This window comes from Somniosus microcephalus, chromosome 12, assembly GCF_052327205.1.
Source record: "Somniosus microcephalus isolate GS21.2 chromosome 12, FLI_Smic_1.0, whole genome shotgun sequence".
Classification (NCBI taxonomy): Eukaryota; Metazoa; Chordata; class Chondrichthyes; order Squaliformes; family Somniosidae; genus Somniosus; species Somniosus microcephalus.
In genome coordinates, this window is record NC_140998.1 from 17,928,574 (window position 1) to 17,950,684 (window position 22,111).

General features: G+C 48.3%; 1 protein-coding gene across 1 annotated transcript in view; it reads right to left on the reverse strand.

Moving 5' to 3' along the window:
• Positions 1–489: 489 nt before the first annotated feature.
• The window catches only part of kcnk13a (potassium channel, subfamily K, member 13a), a 46,089-nt gene continuing 24,467 nt past the window's right edge, over positions 490–22,111 (reverse strand). Inside the window, exon 2 of the mRNA XM_086004195.1 lies at positions 490–1,478. Within this exon, the coding sequence (XP_085860321.1) occupies positions 580–1,478 (899 nt within the window). The 3' untranslated portion in view covers positions 490–579. The remainder of the gene's footprint in view (positions 1,479–22,111) is intronic.

A 22,111-nucleotide genomic window follows, 5' to 3' on the forward strand; every position in this document is an offset into this window, starting at 1 on the left:
TGCCGATCCCAGCTCAAATTATGCAAATTGGCTGTTGCATTTCCCACATTACAACAGTGATGACACTGCAAAAGTGCTTCACTTGGCTGTAAAGCGCTTTGAGACATCCGGTGGTCGTGAAAGGCGCTACATAAATGCAAGACTTTCTTTTTTTCTTTCTTTCTCAGCACAGCGCCGGGTATCGAACCTCGGACCTTCCAGATCCGCGCAGCTAGGTATGACCGCGGGCAGTTTATACACCCACTGAAGAGCCGTCATGGCGAACTCAGGATCCCGCCCCTTGTGTCAAAAGATATATCGGAGGGAGCGTTACCTATTATCAGCTCTGGAATTCTGCAGCCGGTTGCCCGAGCAACAGCTACCCCCTTCCCCCCCTCCCTCCGCGCGGCGCCTCGCTAGTGATAGGTCAAAGTTCAAGTGCGGGGATGGGAGGAAAGATCAAAGTTAACTGTTCAAACAGAATCGTCCACCAGTGTTCAATTTCCTTTATATATAAAAAGCGCAGCAGTCATTAAGGCTTAATTGAGAGCTGCGATTGGATTGACATTTGACGTGTCCTGTTGCCGCCGCTCCAAGTGGTCATCTGTCCACGCTGGTTTCCGCCAGCCTATTGTTCATGATGGCCAGAGCCCCCACGCCGTCGGAGAAGCCGTTGTGCCAGGAGCCCGGGCCGCTCGCCCTGGGATGGCCGTTGGCCGCCTCCGACAACTGCTTCTGCATGATGGCCAGCGAGACCTTGTTGGCGGCCAAGAAGTCCCGCATGGAGATCATCTCGCCGGACTGCCTTCGCCCGTCCACCGCCTCGCTCTCGTTGAAGCCGTCGGTCTCGATGGAGATCTTCCGCCTGGTGTGGGTCACGCCGGGAACCACAGCGTTCCTCCCCGGCCTGAAGAGTTTCCTTTGGCACCTACGGCAACACCTGCATTCCAACCTCTTCAGGCTCCAGTTGAGGAACTGTTTTATGACTATAGATATAACATTAAACAGAGAATAAATACAACACACCCCCATCAGGATGAACAGAAAGTTGCCAAACCGGTAGAAACCCTGGTAGTCGTACCTCATGTTCTGGCTGCTCACCAGATCACCAAAACCTATGGTGCTAAAGGCTACAAAGCAAAAGTAGATGGAGTCCAGATAGCTCCAGCCTTCGACGGGGGTGTACATGGCCGAGGCACAGCAAGAGATTGCAAGGGCCGCCAGGCCCAGGATCAACATGACGTAGTAGACGGAGGGCTTCCAGCCTGCCAGGCTGTCCACCTCGCTCATGTTGCTGGAGTCCCGGCAGTTCTCATGGGGCAGCACTCCGCTCCGCCTTAGCTGCCTCTCGTGGCAGGTCTTCAGGATGTAGGCCAGGACGGTGATCAGTCGCTCCAGGAAGAGGTTGAAGAAGAGGATGGTCGCCGCGCAGCCGATGAGGCCGTAGAATATCAGGAAGATCTTCCCGCCTACGGTCGCCGGCGTGGTCATCCCGAAACCTGGAACAAAAAAAAAACCAAAAACATACGACTAAATAACCAAATTCAGCCGTCGTACAAGACACTGAACACAGGCACAAGAAAGAAAGACTTACATTTCTACAGCGCCTTTCATGACCTTAGGGCGTCCCAAAGCGCTTTACAGCCAATGAAGTACTTTTGAAGTGTAGTCACTGTTGTAATGTAGAAAACGCGGCAGCCAATTTGTGCACAGCAAGCTCCCACAAACAGCAATGAGATAATGACCAGATCATCTGTTTTAGTGATGTTGATTGAGGGATAAATTTTGGCCAGGACACCAACTTCTTTGAAAAGTGCTGTGGGATTTTTTTTACAGCCGCCTGAGAAGACAAACGGGGCTTTGGTTTCAGAGAAAGACGTCACCTCTGACAGGGCAGCACTCCCTCAGCACTGAACTGGAGTGTCAGCATTGTGATCATGGCCAGATAGTCAATTAAAAAAAAACTGGGTTAAAGGATAAATATTGGCCAGGACACCAGGGAGAACTCCTCTGCTTTTCTTCAAATAATCCCATAGGATCTTTCAACATCCACCTGAGAGGGCAGACGGGGTCCTCGGTTTAATGTCTCAATAGAAAGACGGTGCCTCTGACAGTGCAGCACTCTCAGTACTGCACTGGGAGTGTCGGCCTGGATTATGTGCTCAAGTCTCTAGAGTGGGACTTGAACCCATGACCTTGTGACTCAGAGGTGAGAGTGCAGCCCATTGAGGCACAGCTGGCACAGACACAGCAAGACTGCAATTTACGCTCTGTTAAAAAAAAAGGACAATGGAGGAAAGCCAAATTCATGGTATTTTTCAGAATAGTTTCAATTTCTGAAGCATTTTCTGCCAAGTACAGCTAAAACAAAACTGGCCAAACAACATCCAAAATAGCAATGCCTATCCGTCTGTGTCAGCTGTGGCTCAGTGCGTACCACTCTTGCCTCTGAGTCAGAAGGTTGTGGGTTCGAACTCCATTCCAGAGACTTGAGCACAAAATCCCAGCTGATGCTCCAGTGCTGCACTGCCGGAGGTGCCATCTTTTGGATGCGATGTTAAACCGAGGCTCCGCCAGAGCGTAAGAACTAGGAGCAGGAGTCGGCCATTCGGCCCCTCGAGCCTGCTCCGCCATTCAATAAGATCATGGCTGATCTTCTACCTCATCTGCACTATCCCCATATCCCTTGATTCCCTTAATATTCAAAAATCTATCGACTTCTGTCTTGAATATACTCAAAGACTGAGCCTCCACAGCCCTCTGGGGTAGAGAATTACAAAGATTCACCACCCTCTGAGTGAAGAAATTTCTCCTCATCTCAGTCCTAAATGGCCGACCCCTTATTCTGAGACTGTGACCCCTGGTTCTAGACTCCCCAGCCAGGGAAAACGTCAAGTCCTGTAAGAATTTTGTATGTTTCAATGAGATCACCTCTCATTCTTCTAAACTCTAGAGAATATAGGCCTAGTCTACTCAATCCCTCCTCATAGGACAATTCCCTCATCCCAGGTGGACGCAAAAGATCCCATGGCCACTATTTCGAAGGAGAGCAAGGGAGTTTTTCCCGGTGTCCTGGGCCAATATTTATACCTCAACCAACATTGCCATAAACAGATTATCTGCCCATTATCTTAGTGCTGTTTGTGGGATCTTGCTGTGCGCAAATTGGCAGCTGCGTTTCCGACCTTACTCTAAAAACGCATAATTGGCCGTGAAGCACTTCGGGACGTCCTGATGGCATGAAAGGCGCTATACAAAAATGCGAGCTCTTTCTAGTTTATCCTCACGGCTCAGTACCACGGTAGGTGGTGCATTTCCCCACTGAGCCACCGGGGGAGCTGTCAAAATGGGCGGCTCCATCACACCGCCAACAGGAAGAGTAATCAAGTGTTGCGAACAAGAGCAGAAGAAGGGTCAAACCCGAAACGTCAACTCAAATTTCTCTCCACGGATGTTGCCTGACTTGCTGAGTTTTTCCAGCATTTTCTGTTGTTATTTCAGAAAGGCACTGCTCGGTTGGGAAAGAAGGAGCTGGAACTCCCAGCGCACACTGTAAAGTTCAACTGCCAGTACATGATCTTCACAGGGAAAAAGCTGACCGGCATCACCTTATCAGTAAGAGATTAGATAAAAGGGAACTAGCAGATAACTTATTGCGCTCAATGAGCTGGAGCTTACCAGCTCCTTGACAAGATCGCCTTGGAGTGATTAGACCTTGTTTTCAGAAGCAAATTGCCACCGTTGTCATGGTGAATCTGAAGGCCCGAGGGCTTGCCGCTCTCTACGCTGCTTCAGTGCTCTGACTTCCACTGTGATTAAATGGATGCTTCAACTACTAAACAGTTTGCCTCGTCTAAAGAGCTGTAATGGCTGGAAGCTGTACTGATAACGGTGAATGTCAGATCGTTAATGAGTTCCGATAAAGAACCTACACACAAAATATCAAACTACTTTACCCATTTCAGATGCTGATCTGTCTGCTGTCTATTTGCAGCATCTGTTATTTTAACATAGAAACATAGAAACATAGAAGGTAGAAGCAGGAGTAGGCCATTCGGCCCCTCGAGCCTGCTCCGCCATTCAATGAGATCATGGCTGATCATCCAAACTCAGTACCCTGTCCCTGCTTTCTCTCCATATCCCTTGATCCCTTTAGCCTTAAGAAATATATCTAACTCCTTCTTGAATATATTTAATGAATTGGCCTCAACTGCCTTCTATGGTAGAGAATTCCACAGGTTCACCACTCTCTGGATGAAGAAATTCCTCCTCATCTCTGTCCTAAATGGCTTACCCCTTATCCTTATGTAAGAAGTCACACAACACCAGGTTATAGTCCAACAGTTTTATTTGAAATCGCAAACTTTCGGAGCGCTGCTCCTTCGTAGAGAGTGGTGAACCTGTGGAATTCTCTACCACAGAAGGCGGTTGAGGCCAAGTCTTTAAATATATTCGAGAAGGAGTTAGATATATTTCTTAGAGCTGGGGGTATCAAGGGATATGGGGAGAAGGCAGATACGGGGTACTGAGTTTGGATGATCAGCCATGATCTCATCGAATGGCGGAGCAGGCTCGAGGGGCCGAATGGCCTACTCCTGCTCCTATCTTCTATGTTTCTATGTTTCGTCAGGTGGAGTGGAGAGATGCATAAAGACACAGCTTATATAGTCAGAGAATAATGCCAGATGATTACAGGTAATCTTTCTAACTGCCATTTATCACACCTCGGCAGAGAGATAATCACAGCAATCAAAGGTGTGAATGGTGCCCAAACAGGTTAGTCAGGAAAACATTACATCAAAGAACAATGAGGTGGGGTCACAAGGGGTCAAATGTTGCAGATGCTGGGGTCTGTATGAAAAACAAAAAACAGACAAAACAACATTTTTTTTTGCTGGAAATCACAGCAGGTCCGGCCGCATCTGTGTAGAGAGAACAAGCCAACGATGACTCGAGTCTGGATGACCCTACGTCAGGTGAGGTTACATGAAGCGTGACATGAACCCAAGATCCCGGTTGAGGCCGTCCTCATGAGTGCGGAACTTGGCTATCAGTTTCTGCTCTACGATTTTGCGTTGTCGTGTGTCTCGAAGGCCGCCTTGGAGAATGCTTACCTGAAGATCGGAGGCTGAATGTCCTTGACTGCTGAAGTGTTCCCCGACTGGGAGGGAACACTCCTGCCTGGCGATTGTTGCGCGGTGTCCGTTCATCCGTTGTCGCAGTGTCTGCATGGTCTCACCGATGTACCATGCTCCGGGGCATCCTTTCCTGCAACGTATGAGGTAGACAATGTTGGCCAAGTCACATGAGTATGTACCATGTACCTGGTAAGTGGTGTCCTCACGTGTGATGATGGTATCTGTGTTGATGATCGGGCATGTCTTGCAGAGTTTGCCGTGGCAGGGTTGTGTGGTGTCGTGGTCGCTGTTCTCCTGAAAGCTGGGTAATTTGCTGCGAACGATGGTCTGTTTGAGGTTAGGCGGCTGTTTGAAGGCGAGTAGTGGAGGCGTGGGGATGACCTTAGCGAGGTGTTCATCATCATCGATGACATGTTGAAGGCTGCGAAGAACATGGCGTAGTTTCTCCGCTCCGGGGAAGTACTGGACGACGAAGGGTATTCTGTTGGTTGTGTCCCGTGTTTGTCTTCTGAGGAGGTCTATGCGATTTTTTGCTGTGGCCCGTCGGAACTGTCGATCGACGAGTCGAGCGTCATATCCCGTTCTTACGAGGGCGTCTTTCAGCGTCTGTAGGTGTCCATCGCGTTCCTCCTCGTCTGAGCAGATCCTGTGTATTCGCAGGGCTTGTCCATAGGGGATGGCTTCTTTAACGTGGTTAGGGTGGAAGCTGGAGAAGTGGAGCATCCTGAGGTTGTCCGTGGGCTTGCGGTAGAGTGAAGTGCTGAGGTGTCCGTCTTTGATGGAGATTCGTTTGTCCAAGAATGAAACCGATTCTGAGGAGCAGTCCATGGTGAGTTTGATGGTGGGATGGAACTTGTTGATGTTATCGTGTAGTCTTTTCAGTGATTCTTCGCCGTGGGTCCATAGGAAGAAAATGTCGTCGATGTATCTGGTGTATAGCGTTGGTTGGAGGTCCTGTGCAGCGAAGAAGTCTTGCTCGAACTTGTGCATGAAGATGTTGGCGTATTGGGGTGCGAATTTGGTCCCCATGGCTGTTCTGTGTGTTTGGGTAAAGAACTGGTTGTCGAAGGTGAAGACATTGTGGTCAAGGATGAAGTGGATGAGTTGTAGGATGGCGTCTGGAGATTGGCTGTTGTTGGTGTTGAGTACTGAGGCTGTCGCAGCGATGCCGTCATCGTGGGGGATGCTGGTGTAGAGTGCCGAGACGTCCATCGTGGCGAGGAGTGTTCCTGGTTCAACTGGTCCGTGGGTGCTGAGTTTCTGTAAGAAGTCTGTAGTGTCGCGACAGAAGCTGGGGGTTCCCTGTACGATGGGTCTCAGGATGCCCTTGATGTATCCGGAACCCCCAGCTTCTGTCGCGACACTACAGACTTCTACAGAAACTCAGCACCCACGGACCAGTTGAACCAGGAACACTCCTCGCCACGATGGACGTCTCGGCACTCTACACCAGTATCCCCCACGATGACGGCATCGCTGCGACAGCCTCAGTACTCAACACCAACAACAGCCAATCTCCAGACGCCATCCTACAACTCATCCGCTTCATCCTTGACCACAATGTCTTCACCTTCGACAACCAGTTCTTTACCCAAACACACGGAACAGCCATGGGGACCAAATTCGCACCCCAATACGCCAACATCTTCATGCACAAGTTCGAGCAAGACTTCTTCGCTGCACAGGACCTCCAACCAACGCTATACACCAGATACATCGACGACATTTTCTTCCTATGGACCCACGGCGAAGAATCACTGAAAAGACTACACGATAACATCAACAAGTTCTATCCCACCATCAAACTCACCATGGACTACTCCTCAGAATCGGTTTCATTCTTGGACACACGAATCTCCATCAAAGACGGACGCCTCAGCACTTCACTCTACCGCAAGCCCACGGACAACCTCAGGATGCTCCACTTCTCCAGCTTCCACCCTAACCACGTTAAAGAAGCCATCCCCTATGGACAAGCCCTGCGAATACACAGGATCTGCTCAGACGAGGAGGAACGCGATGGACACCTACAGACGCTGAAAGACGCCCTCGTAAGAACGGGATATGACGCTCGACTCGTCGATCGACAGTTCCGACGGGCCACAGCAAAAAATCGCATAGACCTCCTCAGAAGACAAACACGGGACACAACCAACAGAGTACCCTTCATCGTCCAGTACTTCCCCGGAGCGGTGAAACTACGCCATGTTCTTCGCAGCCTTCAACATGTCATCGATGATGACGAACACCTCACTAAGGCCATCCCCACGCCTCCACTACTCGCCTTCAAACAGCCGCCTAACTTCAAACAGACTATCGTTCACAGCAAATTACCCAGCTTTCAGGAGAACAGCAACCACGACACCACACAACCCTGCCACGGCAACCTCTGCAAGACATGCCAGATCATCAACACAGATACCATCATCACATGTGAGGACACCACCCACCAGGTACATGGTACATACTCATGTGACTCGGCCAATGTTGTCTACCTCATACGTTGCAGGAAAGGATGCCCCGGAGTATGGTACATCGGAGAGACCATGCAGACACTGCGACAACAGATGAACGGACACCGCGCAACAATCGCCAGGCAGGAGTGTTCCCTCCCAGTCGGGGAACACTTCAGCAGTCAAGGACATTCAGCCTCCGATCTTCGGGTAAGCATTCTCCAAGGCAGCCTTCGAGACACACGACAACGCAAAATCGTAGAGCAGAAACTGATAGCCAAGTTCCGCACTCATGAGGACGGCCTCAACCGGGATCTTGGGTTCATGTCACGCTACATGTAACCCCACCTGACATAGGGTCATCCAGACTCGAGTCGTCATTGGCTTGTTCTCTCTACACAGATGCAGCCGGACCTGCTGTGATTTCCAGCAAAAAAAAATGTTGTTTTGTCTGTTTTTTGCTTTTCATACAGGCCCCAGCATCTGCAAATTTTGACCCCTTGTGACCCCACCTCATTGTTCTTTGATGTAATGTTTTCCTGACTAACATGTTTGGACACCATTCATACCTTTGATTGCTGTGATTATCTCTCTGCCGAGGTGTGATAAATGGCAGTTAGAAAGATTACCTGTAATCATCTGGCATTATTCTCTGACTATATAAGCTGTGTCTTTATGCATCTCTCCACTTCACCTGACGAAGGAGCAGCCTCCGAAAGCTTGTGATTTCAAATAAAACTGTTGGACTATAACCTGGTGTTGTGTGACTTCTTACATTTGTCCACCCCAGTCCAACACCGGCACCTCCACACCATGGCCCCTTATCCTTAGACTGTGACCCCTGGTTCTGGACTCCCCCGCCATCGGGAACATCCTTCCTGCATCTAGTCTGTCAAGTCCTGTTAGAATTTTATGTTTCAATGAGATCCCCTCTCATTCTTCTAAACTCTAGCGAATATAAGCCTAATCGACCCAATCTCTCCTCATACGTCATTCCTGCCATCCCAGGTATCAGTCTGGTGAATCTTCGCTGCACTCCCTCCATGGCAAGAACATCCTTCCTCAGATAAGGTGACCAAAACTGCACACAATACTCAAGGTGTGGTCTCACCAAGGTTCTGTATAACTGCAGCAAGACATCCTTGCTCCTGTACTCAAATCCTCTCGCTATGAAGGCCAACATACCATTTGCCTTCCTAACTGCCTGCTGCACCTGCATGCTTATCTTCAGCAACTGGTGCACCAGGACACCCAGGTCTCGTTGCACTTCCTCCTTTCCCAATCTATTGCCGTTCAGATAATAATCTGTCTTCCTGTTTTTGCCACCAAAGTGGATAACCTCGCATTTATCCACATTATACTGCATCTGCCATGCATCTGCCCAATCACCCAACCTGTCCAAATAATACTGGAGTTTCTCTGCATCCTACTCACAGCACACACGCCCACCCAGCTTTGTGTCGTCTGCAAACTTGGAGATATTACATCTAGTTCCCTCGTCTAGATCATTTATATATATAGCTGGGGTCCTAGCACCGAACCCTGTGGTACCCCACTAGTCACTGCCTGCCACTCGGAAAAAGACCCATTTATTCCAACTCTTTGCTTCCTGTCTGCCAACCAGTTCTCTATCCAAGTCAGTACCTTACCCCCAATCCCGTGTGCTTTAACATTTCTGCTTATTCAGGTGGTTCCATTTGAAGGAAAGGCGGGAGTTTCTCCCAGTATCCCTGGCCAACACCACCTAAAGTTGATTAACCACGACATAGAATGACATAAAGTTTACAGCACAGGAACAGGTCCGTGCCGGTGTTGATGCTCCACATGAGCCTCCTCCAACCTGACTTCAGCTCACCCCATCGACATGTCCCCTTCCGTTGTCCATGCCCAATATTTATTTTCAAGGAATGGTGTTGGACTGGGGTGGACAAATGTAAGAAATCACACAACACCAGGTTATAGTCCAACAGCTTTATTTGAAATCACAAGCTTTCGGAGCGCTGCTCCTTCGTCAGGTGAAGTGGAGAGATGCATAAAAACACAGCTTATATAGTCAGAGAATAATGTCAGATGTTTACAGGTAATCTTTCTAACTGCCATTTATCACACCTCGGCAGAGAGATAATCACAGCAATCAAAGGTGTAAATGGTGTCCAAACAGGTCAGTCAGGAAAACATTACATCAAAGAGCAATGAGGTGGGGTCACAAGGGGTCAAATGTTGCAGATGCTGGGGTCTGTATGAAAAACAAAAAAACAGACAAAAAACATTTTTTTTGCTGGAAATCACAGCAGGTCCGGCCGCATCTGTGCGGAGAGAACAAGCCAACGATGACTCGAGTCTGGATGACCCTACGTCAGGTGTGGTTACATGTAGCGTGACATGAACCCAAGATCCTGGTTCAGGCCGTCCTCATGGGTGCGGAACTTGGCTATCAGTTTCTGCTCGATGATTTTGCATTGTCGTGTGTCTCGAAGGCCGCCTTGGAGAATGCTTACCTGAAGATCGGAGGCTGAATGTCCTTGACTGCTGAAGTGTTCCCCGACTGGGAGGGAACACTCCTGCCTGGCGATTGTTGCGCAGTGTCCGTTCATCCGTTGTCGCAGTGTCTGCATGGTCTCGCCGATGTACCATGCTCCGGGGCATCCTTTCCTGCAACGTATGAGGTAGACAATGTTGGCCAAGTCACATGAGTATGTACCATGTACCTGGTGGATGGTGTCCTCACGTGTGATGATGGTATCTGTGTTGATGATCTGGCATGGCTTGTTCTCTCCACACAGATGCAGCCGGACCTGCTGTGATTTCCAGCAAAAAAAATGTTTTTTGTCTGTTTTTGTGTTTTTCATACAGACCCCAGCATCTGCAACATTTGACCCCTTGTGACCCCACCTCATTGCTCTTTGATGTAATGTTTTCCTGACTGACCTGTTTGGACACCATTTACACCTTTGATTGCTGTGATTATCTCTCTGCCAAGGTGTGATAAATGGCAGTTAGAAAGATTACCTGTAAACATCTGACATTATTCTCTGACTATATAAGCTGTGTTTTTATGCATCTCTCCACTTCACCTGATGAAGGAGCAGCGCTCCGAAAGCTTGTGATTTCAAATAAAACTGTTGGACTATAACCTGGTGTTGTGTGATTTCTTATATTTTCAAGGAGGAGAGGGAGGTCGTGGCAGCTGGGTTTAGGGAGGCAATTTCAGGGAGTGGAACCCAGGTTCTGCATCAAAGGTGTGGCAAAAGGAGTGAGGGAATGCACAAAAAGCAAGAGTCAGGAGAACAAAGTGTTTGGCGAGGGAGATATAGGGCCAGCGGAGATTGCAGAGATAGGGGGAAAAGCAATGTGGCCAAAGTGAACGGCCACTGTTTTGCCAGTGAATGGCAAAATGAATGCTCTTTAAAATGAGGTCCGCCTATCAATTATATGAGACCACACCTGAAGTATCAGGTACAATTTTGAGCTCCTTACCTAAGAAAGAATATAATTGCCTTAGAGGTGGTGCAACGAAGGTTCACTAGATTGACTCCTGGGATGAGAGGGCTGTCCTATGAGGAGAGATTGAGTAGAATGGGCCTATACTCTCTGGAGTTTAGAAGAATGAGATGTGATCTCATCGAAATGTATAAAATTCTTAGAGGGCTTGACAGGGTAGATGCTGAGAGGTTGTTTCCCCGGGCTGGAGAGTCTGGAACCAGTGGTCCTAGTCTCAGGATTAGGGGTCGGCCATTTAGGACTGAAATGAGGAGACATTTCTTCACTGAGAGGGTTGTAAATCTTTGGAATTCTCTACCCCTGTAGATGTTGAGTCGTTGAGTACTAAGGGAATCAAGGGATATGGGGATAGGGCGGGAAAGTGGAGTTGAGGTAGAAGATCAGCCATGAACTTACTGAATGGCGGAGCAGGCTCGAGGGGCCGTATGGCCCACACCTGCTCCTAGTTCTTATGTTCTTATGTCCATTGAAGTACAATCTCTCTCGCTGGCCCCTGGATCGCCCACATTCAAGTGGAAAACACAACGTATTCATCAGATAAATTGCTTCTAATAAGTTGTCTCCTTCCATTTCTTGAGAAGAGGTCATTTGCAATGATGCCAGAACCCAAACTCATCACCTTTCAGTAGCACTGCAAGCACCGACGCAGAATCACAGAGCATTGTTCTAGGACTCCTTGTACCGGGGGAAACAAGTCATGTAATTAGGAGAATCACGCCATTTGTTCAGCACTGATTACTATTCTTAGGCTTATATTCGCTGGAGTTTAGAAGAATGAGAGGGGATCTCATTGAAACTTATAAAATTCTAACAGGACTAGACAGACTAGATGCAGGAAGGCTGTTCCCGATGGCGGGGGAGTCCAGAACCAGGGGTCACAGTCTAAGGATAAGGGGTAAGCCATTTAGGACAGAGATGAGGAGGAATTTCTTCACCCAGAGAGTGGTGAACCTGTGGAATTCTCTGCCACACAGGGCAGTTGAGGCCAATTCATTAAATATATTCAAGAAGGAGTTGGATATATTTCTTGAGGCTAAAGGGATCAAGGGATATGGGGAGAAAGCAGGGACAGGGTACTGAATTTGGATGATCAGCCATGATCTCATTAAATGGCGGAGCGGGCTCAAGGGGCCGAATGGCCTACTCCTGCTCCTATCTTCTATGTTTCTATGTTTCTATGTATTCATTCACTCAATTATGCCAATGAAAGAAGTCTTGTCACCAGGAAAACTCCTGGTTCGAAGCCCAGTCTGTGCTCAGTTAGCTGACCTCAACCAGGCTTCAGGAGGAACAATGATTGACCTCTTTTCCATGGACTGGGAATGGGGGAGAGGAGAAACAAAATGTGGTTCTTGATTTACATTTCAACGTGCTTGCAGACACAGTGTTTAAAAACTGAGCTGCCAGTCAAGTCTCAGGTGGGATATTTCTGGTGAATTGTGCAAGTCATAGGATTACACAGATTACATCGGATATACAGCACAGAAACAGGCCATTCGACCCAACCAGTGTTAATGCTTCACACGAGCCTCCTCCCGTCTTTCCTCATCTAATTCCATCAGCATAACCCTCTATTTCCTTCTCCCTCATATGCTTATCAAGCCTCCCGTTAAATGCATCTATACTATTCGCTTCAACCACTCCCTGTGGTAGCGAGTTCCACATTCTCACCACTCTCTGGGTAAAGAAGTTTCTTCTGAATTCCCTGTTGGATTTCTTGGTGTCTATCTTCTATTGATGGCCTCTAGTTTTGCTCTTTCCCACAAGTTGAAACGCTTTCTCTGTATCCACTCTATCAAAACCTTTCATAGTTTTAAAGACCTCTATTCGTTCACCCCTCAGCCTTCTTTCTTCAAGAAAAAACGAGACCCTGCCTGTTCATCCTTTCCTGATAGGTTTGTTTCGCTTTTGGTTTGACCTGAGATGAACATAGAACAGAGAGGTGGAGGAGTGGGAGTCGGTGGGGGGATTGGGGGGGGGGCGTAGGGAGTCGGTGGGGGGGATGGAGCTGGGGGTGAGGGGGAGGGGGAGGGGCTGTAGCTTTACCAATGAACAGAGTGCCTGGCCTCTGGTAGGCCTGAAAGAGAGTCCTGAGGAGCACAATTGTTAATTCCATGGTTCATGTACAGCCTCATTCCTGCTGCTACATGAAGCGGAGGAGAAGGGTCTCAATCAGAAATGGCAGTCATCTTTCCTCTCCCCCTCAGGCTCTGACTCTTCATGGGCTACAGTTCCACAATGCGGGAAGACCCCTGGTATCTCATCCAAGCGGTACATCTTCATGTAGCAGTGACCACTGCACAGTCCTTGTGGAGATGAAGTCCCATCTTCACACTGAGGACACTCTCCATTGTGATGTGTGGCACTACCACCATACTAAATGGGATAGATTCAGTACAGATCTAACAGATCAAAACTGGGCACCCATGAGGCGCTGTGGGCCATCAGCAGCAGCAGAATTGTACTCCACCACAATCTGTAATCTCATGGCCCGGCATATCCCTCGCTCTACCATTACCATCAAGCCAAGGGACTAACCGTGGTGCAATGAGGAGTGCAGAAGAGCATGCCAGGAGCAGCACCAGGTGCACCTAAAAATGAGGTGCCAACCTGGAGATACTGCAACACAGGACTACATGCATGCTAAACAGCGGAAGCAGCATGCTATAGACAGAGCTAAGCGATCCCACCATCAACGGATCAGATGAAAGCTCTGCAGTCCTGCCACATCCAGTCGTGAATGGTGGCGGACAATTAAACAACTAACGGGAGGAGGAGTTTCCATGAATATCCCCATCCTCAATGATGGTGGAGTCCAGCACGCAAGTGCAAAAGACAAGGCTGAAACATAGAAACATAGAAGATAAGAGCAGGAGTAGGCCATTCGGCCCCTCGAGCCTGTTCCGCCATCTAATGAGATCATGGCTGATCATCCAAATTCAGTACCCTGTGATGTAATAAAACTCACTACACACTTGGTTTGAGTATAAAGCAAGGCTTTAATCAACGTGTTTCAGAACATGGAGGTCTAGTTGTACTTCACTAGTTCCTTGTCTTACCAAATGTCCCTGGCAAGCTGGGGCCGACGCCCGAGTATTTATACTCCTTGGACGGCACCACCAGCTGGCCATCCAGCGTTATATCACGAGTAGTTTCTTGATGAATGATGAGATTTATAACATTCTTCCTGCCTAAAAGATTTGGAAGTCCAACGACTTCCTCTTAGCGGATTAGGCGGACCACGAATAGCCGCAGTCTTTTAGATTTTTGTTTATGGCTAGAAGGCACGTCTCCCCGGACCGTGTCTTGGTCCCTGGGTCGCTTGATCCGTACCGGTGGGTCGACAGGGTCCGTGTTGCTCTGATTGACCCGAGGGAGGCTGGGGAGATCGTGACTCCGGGTGCGGGTCCCCACAGGCGCAGAACTGGCTTCATCCTGCTGGATAGCAGGGGATTGACCGGCGTCCTGGCCTCGGGTGGCCATCCCACGGGGAGCACTCAGCTCCCCGCGTGAATCCAGTGGGGCAGCTGGCAGATCTCTCGATGCCCCAGGTAGGGCGTCATCTTCGGGGGAGCGCAGAGTGTCGGCATCATCACCGTGGGTCCCTCTATCGGTTGGGTCTGTGGAACCGGCCGGACAGGGAACCAGGTCCCGGAGCGAAACGGTGGACTCCCGGCCATCAGGGTACCGCACGTCCGCATACGTGGGGTTGACGTCCGTGAGTTCTACCTCGTCGACAAGAGGATCGTTTTTAGACGATCGGACGAATCTTCGGAGCAGCACGGGGCCGGGAGCTGCCAACCATGATGGTAGAGATGTCCCATGGGTGGAGCGACGCTGGAAGCTGAAGAATCGCTCGTGAGGTGTGACATTGGTAGACATAGAAAGGAGAGACCTGATGGAATGCAACACATCAGGGAGCATAGTTTCCCACTGCTGGTCTGGTAGGTTGCATGACCTCAGCGCAAGACGAACAACGTACCAAATGATAGTGTTGTATCTCTCAACCTGTCCGTTACCGATGGGATGGTATGGTGTCGTTTTACTTGTGGCGATTCCCCATTGGGAGAGATAACTTTTGAGTTCGCTTGACATGAAGGAGGGACCCCGATCAGAGTGGATGAAATTGGCCATACCGCAAAGGGAAAAGACTTGATCAAGGCATTTGATCACTGTGGAAGTAAGCATATTGGGACAGGGGAAAGCAAAGGGAAAGCGTGAATATTCGTCCACCATAGTCAGTAAGTAGGTGTTTCGCGTTGAGGAAGGCAATGGCCCTATAAAGTCAATGTTGAGTCGCTGCATAGCGTGTATGAGCGAGCCATCCGATGGATGGAAGGATTGTGGTTTTAATTCCGCACAAATTCTACAGGAGGAGCACGTTCTTTTCACATCTTCCATAGAAAATGGGAGATTTTTAGATCGCACAAAGTGCAACATACGGGTAACGCCAGGATGGCATAAGTCAGTATGAAGATCCGCAAGAGTCGAAGTTGACATAGAAGAGCAGAATGCCCGCGTGAGGGTATCCGGGGCCACATTCTCTTTGCCGGGTCGATAATGTATGGTGTATCCAAAGGCGGCCAATTCCATCCTCCAGAGTTGTATTTTGTTATTCTTGATCTTATTGCGTTTCCGGTTATCCAGCATAAAGGCCACGGAGCGCTGATCGGTTATAAGTGTGAAATGGCGACGAGCGAGAAAATGACTCCATTTACGTACAGCTTCAATGATGGCCGTAGCCTCCTTCTCGACAGAAGGATAATGGAGCTTGCTACCCTGCAAAGTTCTGGACAGAAATGCAACAGGTCGACCACCTTGATTCAAGGTAGCAGAGATTGCCACATCTGATGCATCGCACTCGACCACGAAAGGAAGATTTTCATCAATGGAATGAAGCGTGGCTTTTTCCAGTTGTCGCTTGAGGAGGTTGAAAGCTGAAATAGCCGTTGTCTCCAATGGAAATGACTTCGCGTGAAGCAGGGGCTGGATCTTGTCGGAGAAGTGGGGTATCCATTTCGCATAATAGGCGAACATGCCGAGTGCCCGACGAAGAGAGCCGAGATTCATAGGGGGAGGGAGCTCCTGAAGCGGACGGATTCACTCCGGATCCGGTTTGATGACACCGTTGCCCACCCAGTAGCCAAGGATGTTGACTGATGGTACTGATTTCACAGATTTGGACTCATTTAAGGTTAAGTTGCGACGACGGAGAACGTCAAAAAATTTCTGGAGGTTGGCATCATGCTCCTTCTGGTCATGACCAGCAATGGTGATATTATCCAGATATGGAAAAGTGTCCGTTAAGTTCTCCTGTTTGACTAGGCTATCCATTGCCCGTTGAAAGACGGCCACCCCATTGGTGACCCCAAATGGAAGGCGGCAAAACTGGTAAAGCCGACCATTGGCCTCAAAGGCCGTATACTTTTTGTCAGAGTCCTTTAACGGTACTTGATGATATGCGCTCTTTAAATCAAAGGTTGAAAATACCTTGTAGTTAGCAAGGTTATTGACCATGTCATCGATGCGTGGTAGTGGGTAGGCATCCAGGTCGGTATACTGGTTAATAGTTTGCGAGTAATCGATGCAAAGACGTTTCTTGTGTTGCTTCAGAGGATTTTTAACAACGACATCTTGAGCCCGCCAGGAAGATGAACATGGCTCAATGATACCGTCAGCTAGAAGGCGAGAGATTTCTGCCTCGATAAAGGATCGATCATCTTGGCTGAAACGTCGTCATTTAGTGACTATGGGCTTACATCGGGGGGAAAGATTGGCAAACAAGGAGGGCTCATCGAGCGAAGCCGCCGAAAGCGCACAAAATGGTACTTTGGAAATAGTAAGCTCCGGCTTTGACCCTCCAAACTCGAAAGTGAGTCTTTTGTGTTGTTTCTGGAAATCCTGTCCCAGGAGCACATCACTGCATAGGTTCTTGAGCACCCCAAGCTGGGTGGAGAAATAAGTGCGGCCATTGAGAATAAGGTCGACAAGACAAAAGCTGGAAGAATTGGTGGTCAGTGTCGTCAGAGCCATTGCTATTTCCCTGTCCGAGGGGTAAATACGCAATTTCAACTTACTGACAGCCCGCTCACTAATGAAGCTGTCAGAGCTGCATGAGTCGATTAATGCACTCAAAATGTGTCCATTTACCGAAACCTTTGTGGCTGCATGGGACAGACTTTGGGGAAAAACAGCTGTGATGGGAGGAGGAGCAGTTTTATCCTTGACAGCTGTAACCTTAGTAGTGATTCTTGGGGGAGGAGCAGTTTTATAGATTGCAGCTGTAACCTTAGTAGTGGCTCTTGGGGGAAGATCAGTTTTATAGATAGTAGCTGCAAAACTAACAGGAGCTTTTGACCGGTATACCTTAGAAAAGTGGACTTTCTTACTAACAGCGGCTCTTGACTGGCATACCTTAGAAAAGTGACCTTTCTTGCTGCAATGATTGCAGGTTGCGTTATGAGCAGGACAAAATTTCCTCTAATGGAATGCACCTCCACAGAAGAAACACTTCCTTCCAGATTGCTAGGATGCCGCTAGGGCGGGGTCATCATCAGTGTAGGTTTCTAGGGTAGGATTCTCATCAGCCAGGTTGGAGTCGTCATCCGTGAGGGCTTCCGCCCGAGGCCTATCGAAGGAGTCACTAAAAGTGATAGCAGCAGCCGGTGCACATGGTGAAAGATAGGTATCTGCATTCCTCTTTGCTAAGTCCAGAGAACATGCCTGGTCATAGGCAGCCTGTAACTTGAGGGTTTTATTCTCCAACAGATGCTGACGTATGAAGGGCGATGCAATCCCATTAATAAAAGAATCACGAATTAACTCCTCCTGGTACTGCTCAGCTGTAACAGCTTTAAGATTACAATCCTTGCTGAGCCTGCGAAGTTTCTGAAGGAATTCGTCAAGTGATTCCCCGGGTTGTTGTCGAGTTGTGGCCAGTAGATGCCGAGCAAAAATTTCATTTGGGGACTTGATGTATAGCTGCTGTAGTATTTGGATAGCGGCGTCATAGTCTACACAGTCTTCGATATAATCAAACACATGAGGGGATACATAATTAGCAAGTATCTCTAATTTATCAGGAACATTCTCACCACACACCCTGAGGAAGTTGCTGAAAGTACGATACCAGTGTTTCCATTAGCAGCTGTAAGTGAATTCGGGTCCAGGTCGAGATGGGCGGGTCTGAGTAGTTTCTCCATGATGGATCGATTACTTGTCTGAGCTCCCTTCTATGGTTCGAGTCGTAGCTGGCTGTTCCCGAAATCACCCAAAGCGTGGAGTCGATATCAAGTTGATTAAGTTGACGTAATAAAACTCACTACACACTTGGTTTGAGTATAAAGCAAGACTTTAATCAACTTGTTTCAGAACATGGAGGTCTAGTTGTACTTCACTAGTTCCTGTCTTACAAAATGCCCCTGGGCTAGCTGGGCCCACGCCCGAGTATTTATACTCCTTGGACGGCGCCACCAGCTGGCCGTCCAGCATTATTTCATGAGTAGTTTCTTGATGAATGATGAGATTTATAACACCCTGTCACTGCGTTCTCCCCATATCCCTTGATCCCTTCAGCCTTAAGAAATATATCTAACTCCTTCTTGAATATATTTAATAAGTTGGCCTCAACTGCCTTTTGTGGTAGAGAATTCCACAGGTTCACCACTCTCTGGGTGAAGAAATTCCTCCTCATCACAGTCCTAAATGGCTTACCCCTTATCCTTAGACTGTGACCCCTGGTTCTGGACTCCCCGACCATTGGGAACATCCTTCCTGCATCTAGTCTGTCTAGTCCTGTTAGAATTTTATAAGTTTCAATGAGATCCCCTCTCATTCTTCTAAACTCCAGCGAATATAAGCCCAATCGACCCAATCTCTCCTCATATGTCATTCCTGCCATCCCAGGTATCAGTCTGGTGAATCTTCGCTGCACTCCCTCCATGGCAAGAACATCCTTCCTCAGATAAAGCGACCAAAACTGCACACAATACTCAAAGTGTGGTCTCACCAAGGCCCTGTACAACTGCAGCAAGACATCCTTGCTCCTGTACTCGAATCCTCTTGCTATGAAGGCCAACATACCATTTGCCTTCTTAACCGCCTGCTGCACCTGCATGCTTACCTTCAGCGACTGGTGCACAAGGACACCCAGGTCTCGTTGCACTTCCCCTTTTCCCAATCTATTGCCGTTCAGATAATAATCTGTCTTCCTGTTTTTGCCACCAAAGTGGATAACCTCGCATTTATCTACATTATACTGCATCTGCCATGCATCTGCCCAATCACCCAACCTGTCCAAATCATACTGGAGTTTCTCTGCATCCTCCTCACAGCACACACACCCACCCAGCTTTGTGTCATCTGCAAACGTGGAGATATTACATCTAGTTCCCTCATCTAGATCATTTATATATATTGTGAATAGCTGGGGTCCTAGCACCAATCCCTGTGGTACCCCACTAGTCACTGCCTGCCACTCGGAAAAAGACCCATTTATTCCAACTCTTTGCTTTCTATCTGATAACCAGTTCTCTATCCAAGTCAGTACCTTACCCCCAATCCCATGTGCTTCAACTTTGCATGCTAGTCTCTTTAGCGGGGCCTTATCGAAAGCCTTCTGAACGTCCAAATACACCACATCCACTGGTTCTCCCTTATCTATTCTACCAGTTACATCCTCAAAAAATTCCAGTAGATTAGTGAAGCACGATTTGCCTTTTGTAAATCCATGTTGACTTTGTCCGATCCTGTCACTGTTTTCCAAGTGCTCTGCTATTACATCTTTTATAATGGACTCTAGCATTTTCCCCACTACCGATGTCAGGCTTACCGGTCTATAATTCCCCATTTTTTCTCTACCACCTTTTTTAAATAGTGGGGTTACATTAGCTACCCTCCAATCCATGGGAACTGTTCCAGAGTCTATAGAATTTTGGAAGATGACCAGCAATGCATCTACTATTTCTAGGGCCACTTCCTTAAGTACCCTAGGATGTAGATTATCAGGCCCTGAGGATTTTTCGGCCTTCAATCCTGTCAATTTCCCTAACACCATTTCCCTACAAATACTGATTTCATTCAATTCCTCCCTCTCATTAGACCCTATGTTTCCCAACATCTCTGGAAGGTTATTTGTGTCCTCCTTTGTGAAGACAGAACCAAAGTATGTATTTAATTGGTCTGCCATTTTTTTGTTCCCCATTATAAATTCCCCTGATTCTGACTGCAAGGAACCTACGCTTGACTTCACCAATCTTTTTCTCTTCACATATCTATAGAAGCTTTTACAGTCAGTTTTTATGTTCCCTGAAAGCTTGCTCTCATATTCTATTTTCCCCCTCTTAATTAATCCCTTTGTCCTCCTTTGCTGAATCCTAAACTGCTCCCAATCCTCAGGTTTGCTGCTTTTTCTGGCCAATTTATATGTCCTCTCCTTGGATCTTATGCTATGCCTAATTTCCATTGTTAGCCACGGTTGAGTCAACTTTTTTGTTTTATTTTTATGCCAAATAGGGATGAACAAATTCTGTAGTTCATCCATGCGATCTTTAAATGTTTGCCATTGCCTATCCACCGAAAACCCTTTAAGTAACGTTCCCCAATCCATCCTACCCAACTCGCGCCTCATACCATTGTAGTTTCCGTTATTTTTGCAACCTTCTTCAGCCAGAAGTGCCAATTGGATGATCCATCTCGGTCTCCTCCTGAGGTCCCCACCATCACAGAAGCCAGTCTTCAGCTAATTCGATTTACTCCACATGATATCAAGAAACGGCTCAGCACACTGGATACAGCAAAGGCTATGGGCCCCGACAACATCCCGGCTGTCGTGCTGATGACGTGCTCCAGAACTAGCCCTGCCTCTAGCCAAGCTGTTCCAGTACAACTACAACACTGGCATCTATCCGACAATGTGGAAAACTGCCCAGGTCTGTCCTGTCCACAAAAAAGCAGGACAAATCCAATCCAGCCAATTACCGCCCCTTCAGTCTACTCTCAATCATCAGCAAAGTGATGGAAGGTGTCGTCAACAGTGCTATCAAGCGGCACTTACTCACCAATAACCTGCTCACTGATGCTCAGTTTGGGTTCCGCCAGGACCACTCGGCTCCCGACCTCATTACAGCCTTGGTCCAAGCATGGACAAAAGAGCTGAATTCCATAGGTGAGGTGAGAGTGACTGCCCTTGACATCAAGGCAGCATTTGACCGAATGTGGCATCAAGGAGCTCTAGTACAATTGAAGTCAATAGCGGTTAGGTTACTGGACTAGTAATCCAGAGGCCTGGAACTATCGGATTGTTGTAAGAGCCCATTTGGTTCACTATATGTCCTTTAATGTCTTAACTGCCCTCTGAAGTTGCCGAACAAGCTACTCAGTTGTAACAAATCGCTGCGAGAAACAATAATAAGAATAAAATCGGATGGACCACCTGGTACCGGCTTCGGCACACCCAGCCCAGTCGACCCTGCAAAGTCCACCTCACTAACATCTGGGGACTTGTGCCAAAATTGGGAGAGCTGTCCCACAGACCAGTCAAGCAACAGCCTGACATAGTCGTACTCACTGAATCATACCTTTCAGCCAACATCCCAGACTCCTCCATCACCATTCTTGGTTATGTCCTGTCCCCCCAGCAGGACAGACCCACCAGGGGTGGCGGCACAGTGGTATGCTGCTGGGAGGGAATAGCCGTGGGAGTCCTCAACATTGACTCTGTGTTTCATGGCTTCAGGTCAAGCATGGGCAAGGAAACCTCCTGCTGATTACCACCTACCGCCCTCCCTCAGCTGATGAATCAGTGCTCCTCCATGTTGAGCAACACTTGGAAGAAGCACTGAGAGCAGCAAGGGCACGGAATGCACTCTGGGCGGGGGACTTCAATGTCCATCACCAAGAGTGGCTCGGTAGCACCACTGCTGGCCGAGTGCTGAAGGACATAGCTGCCAGTCTGGGCCTGCGGCAGGCGGTGAGAGAACCAACATGAGTCAAAAACCTACTTCACCTTGTCCTCATCAATCTACCTGTCGCAGATGCACT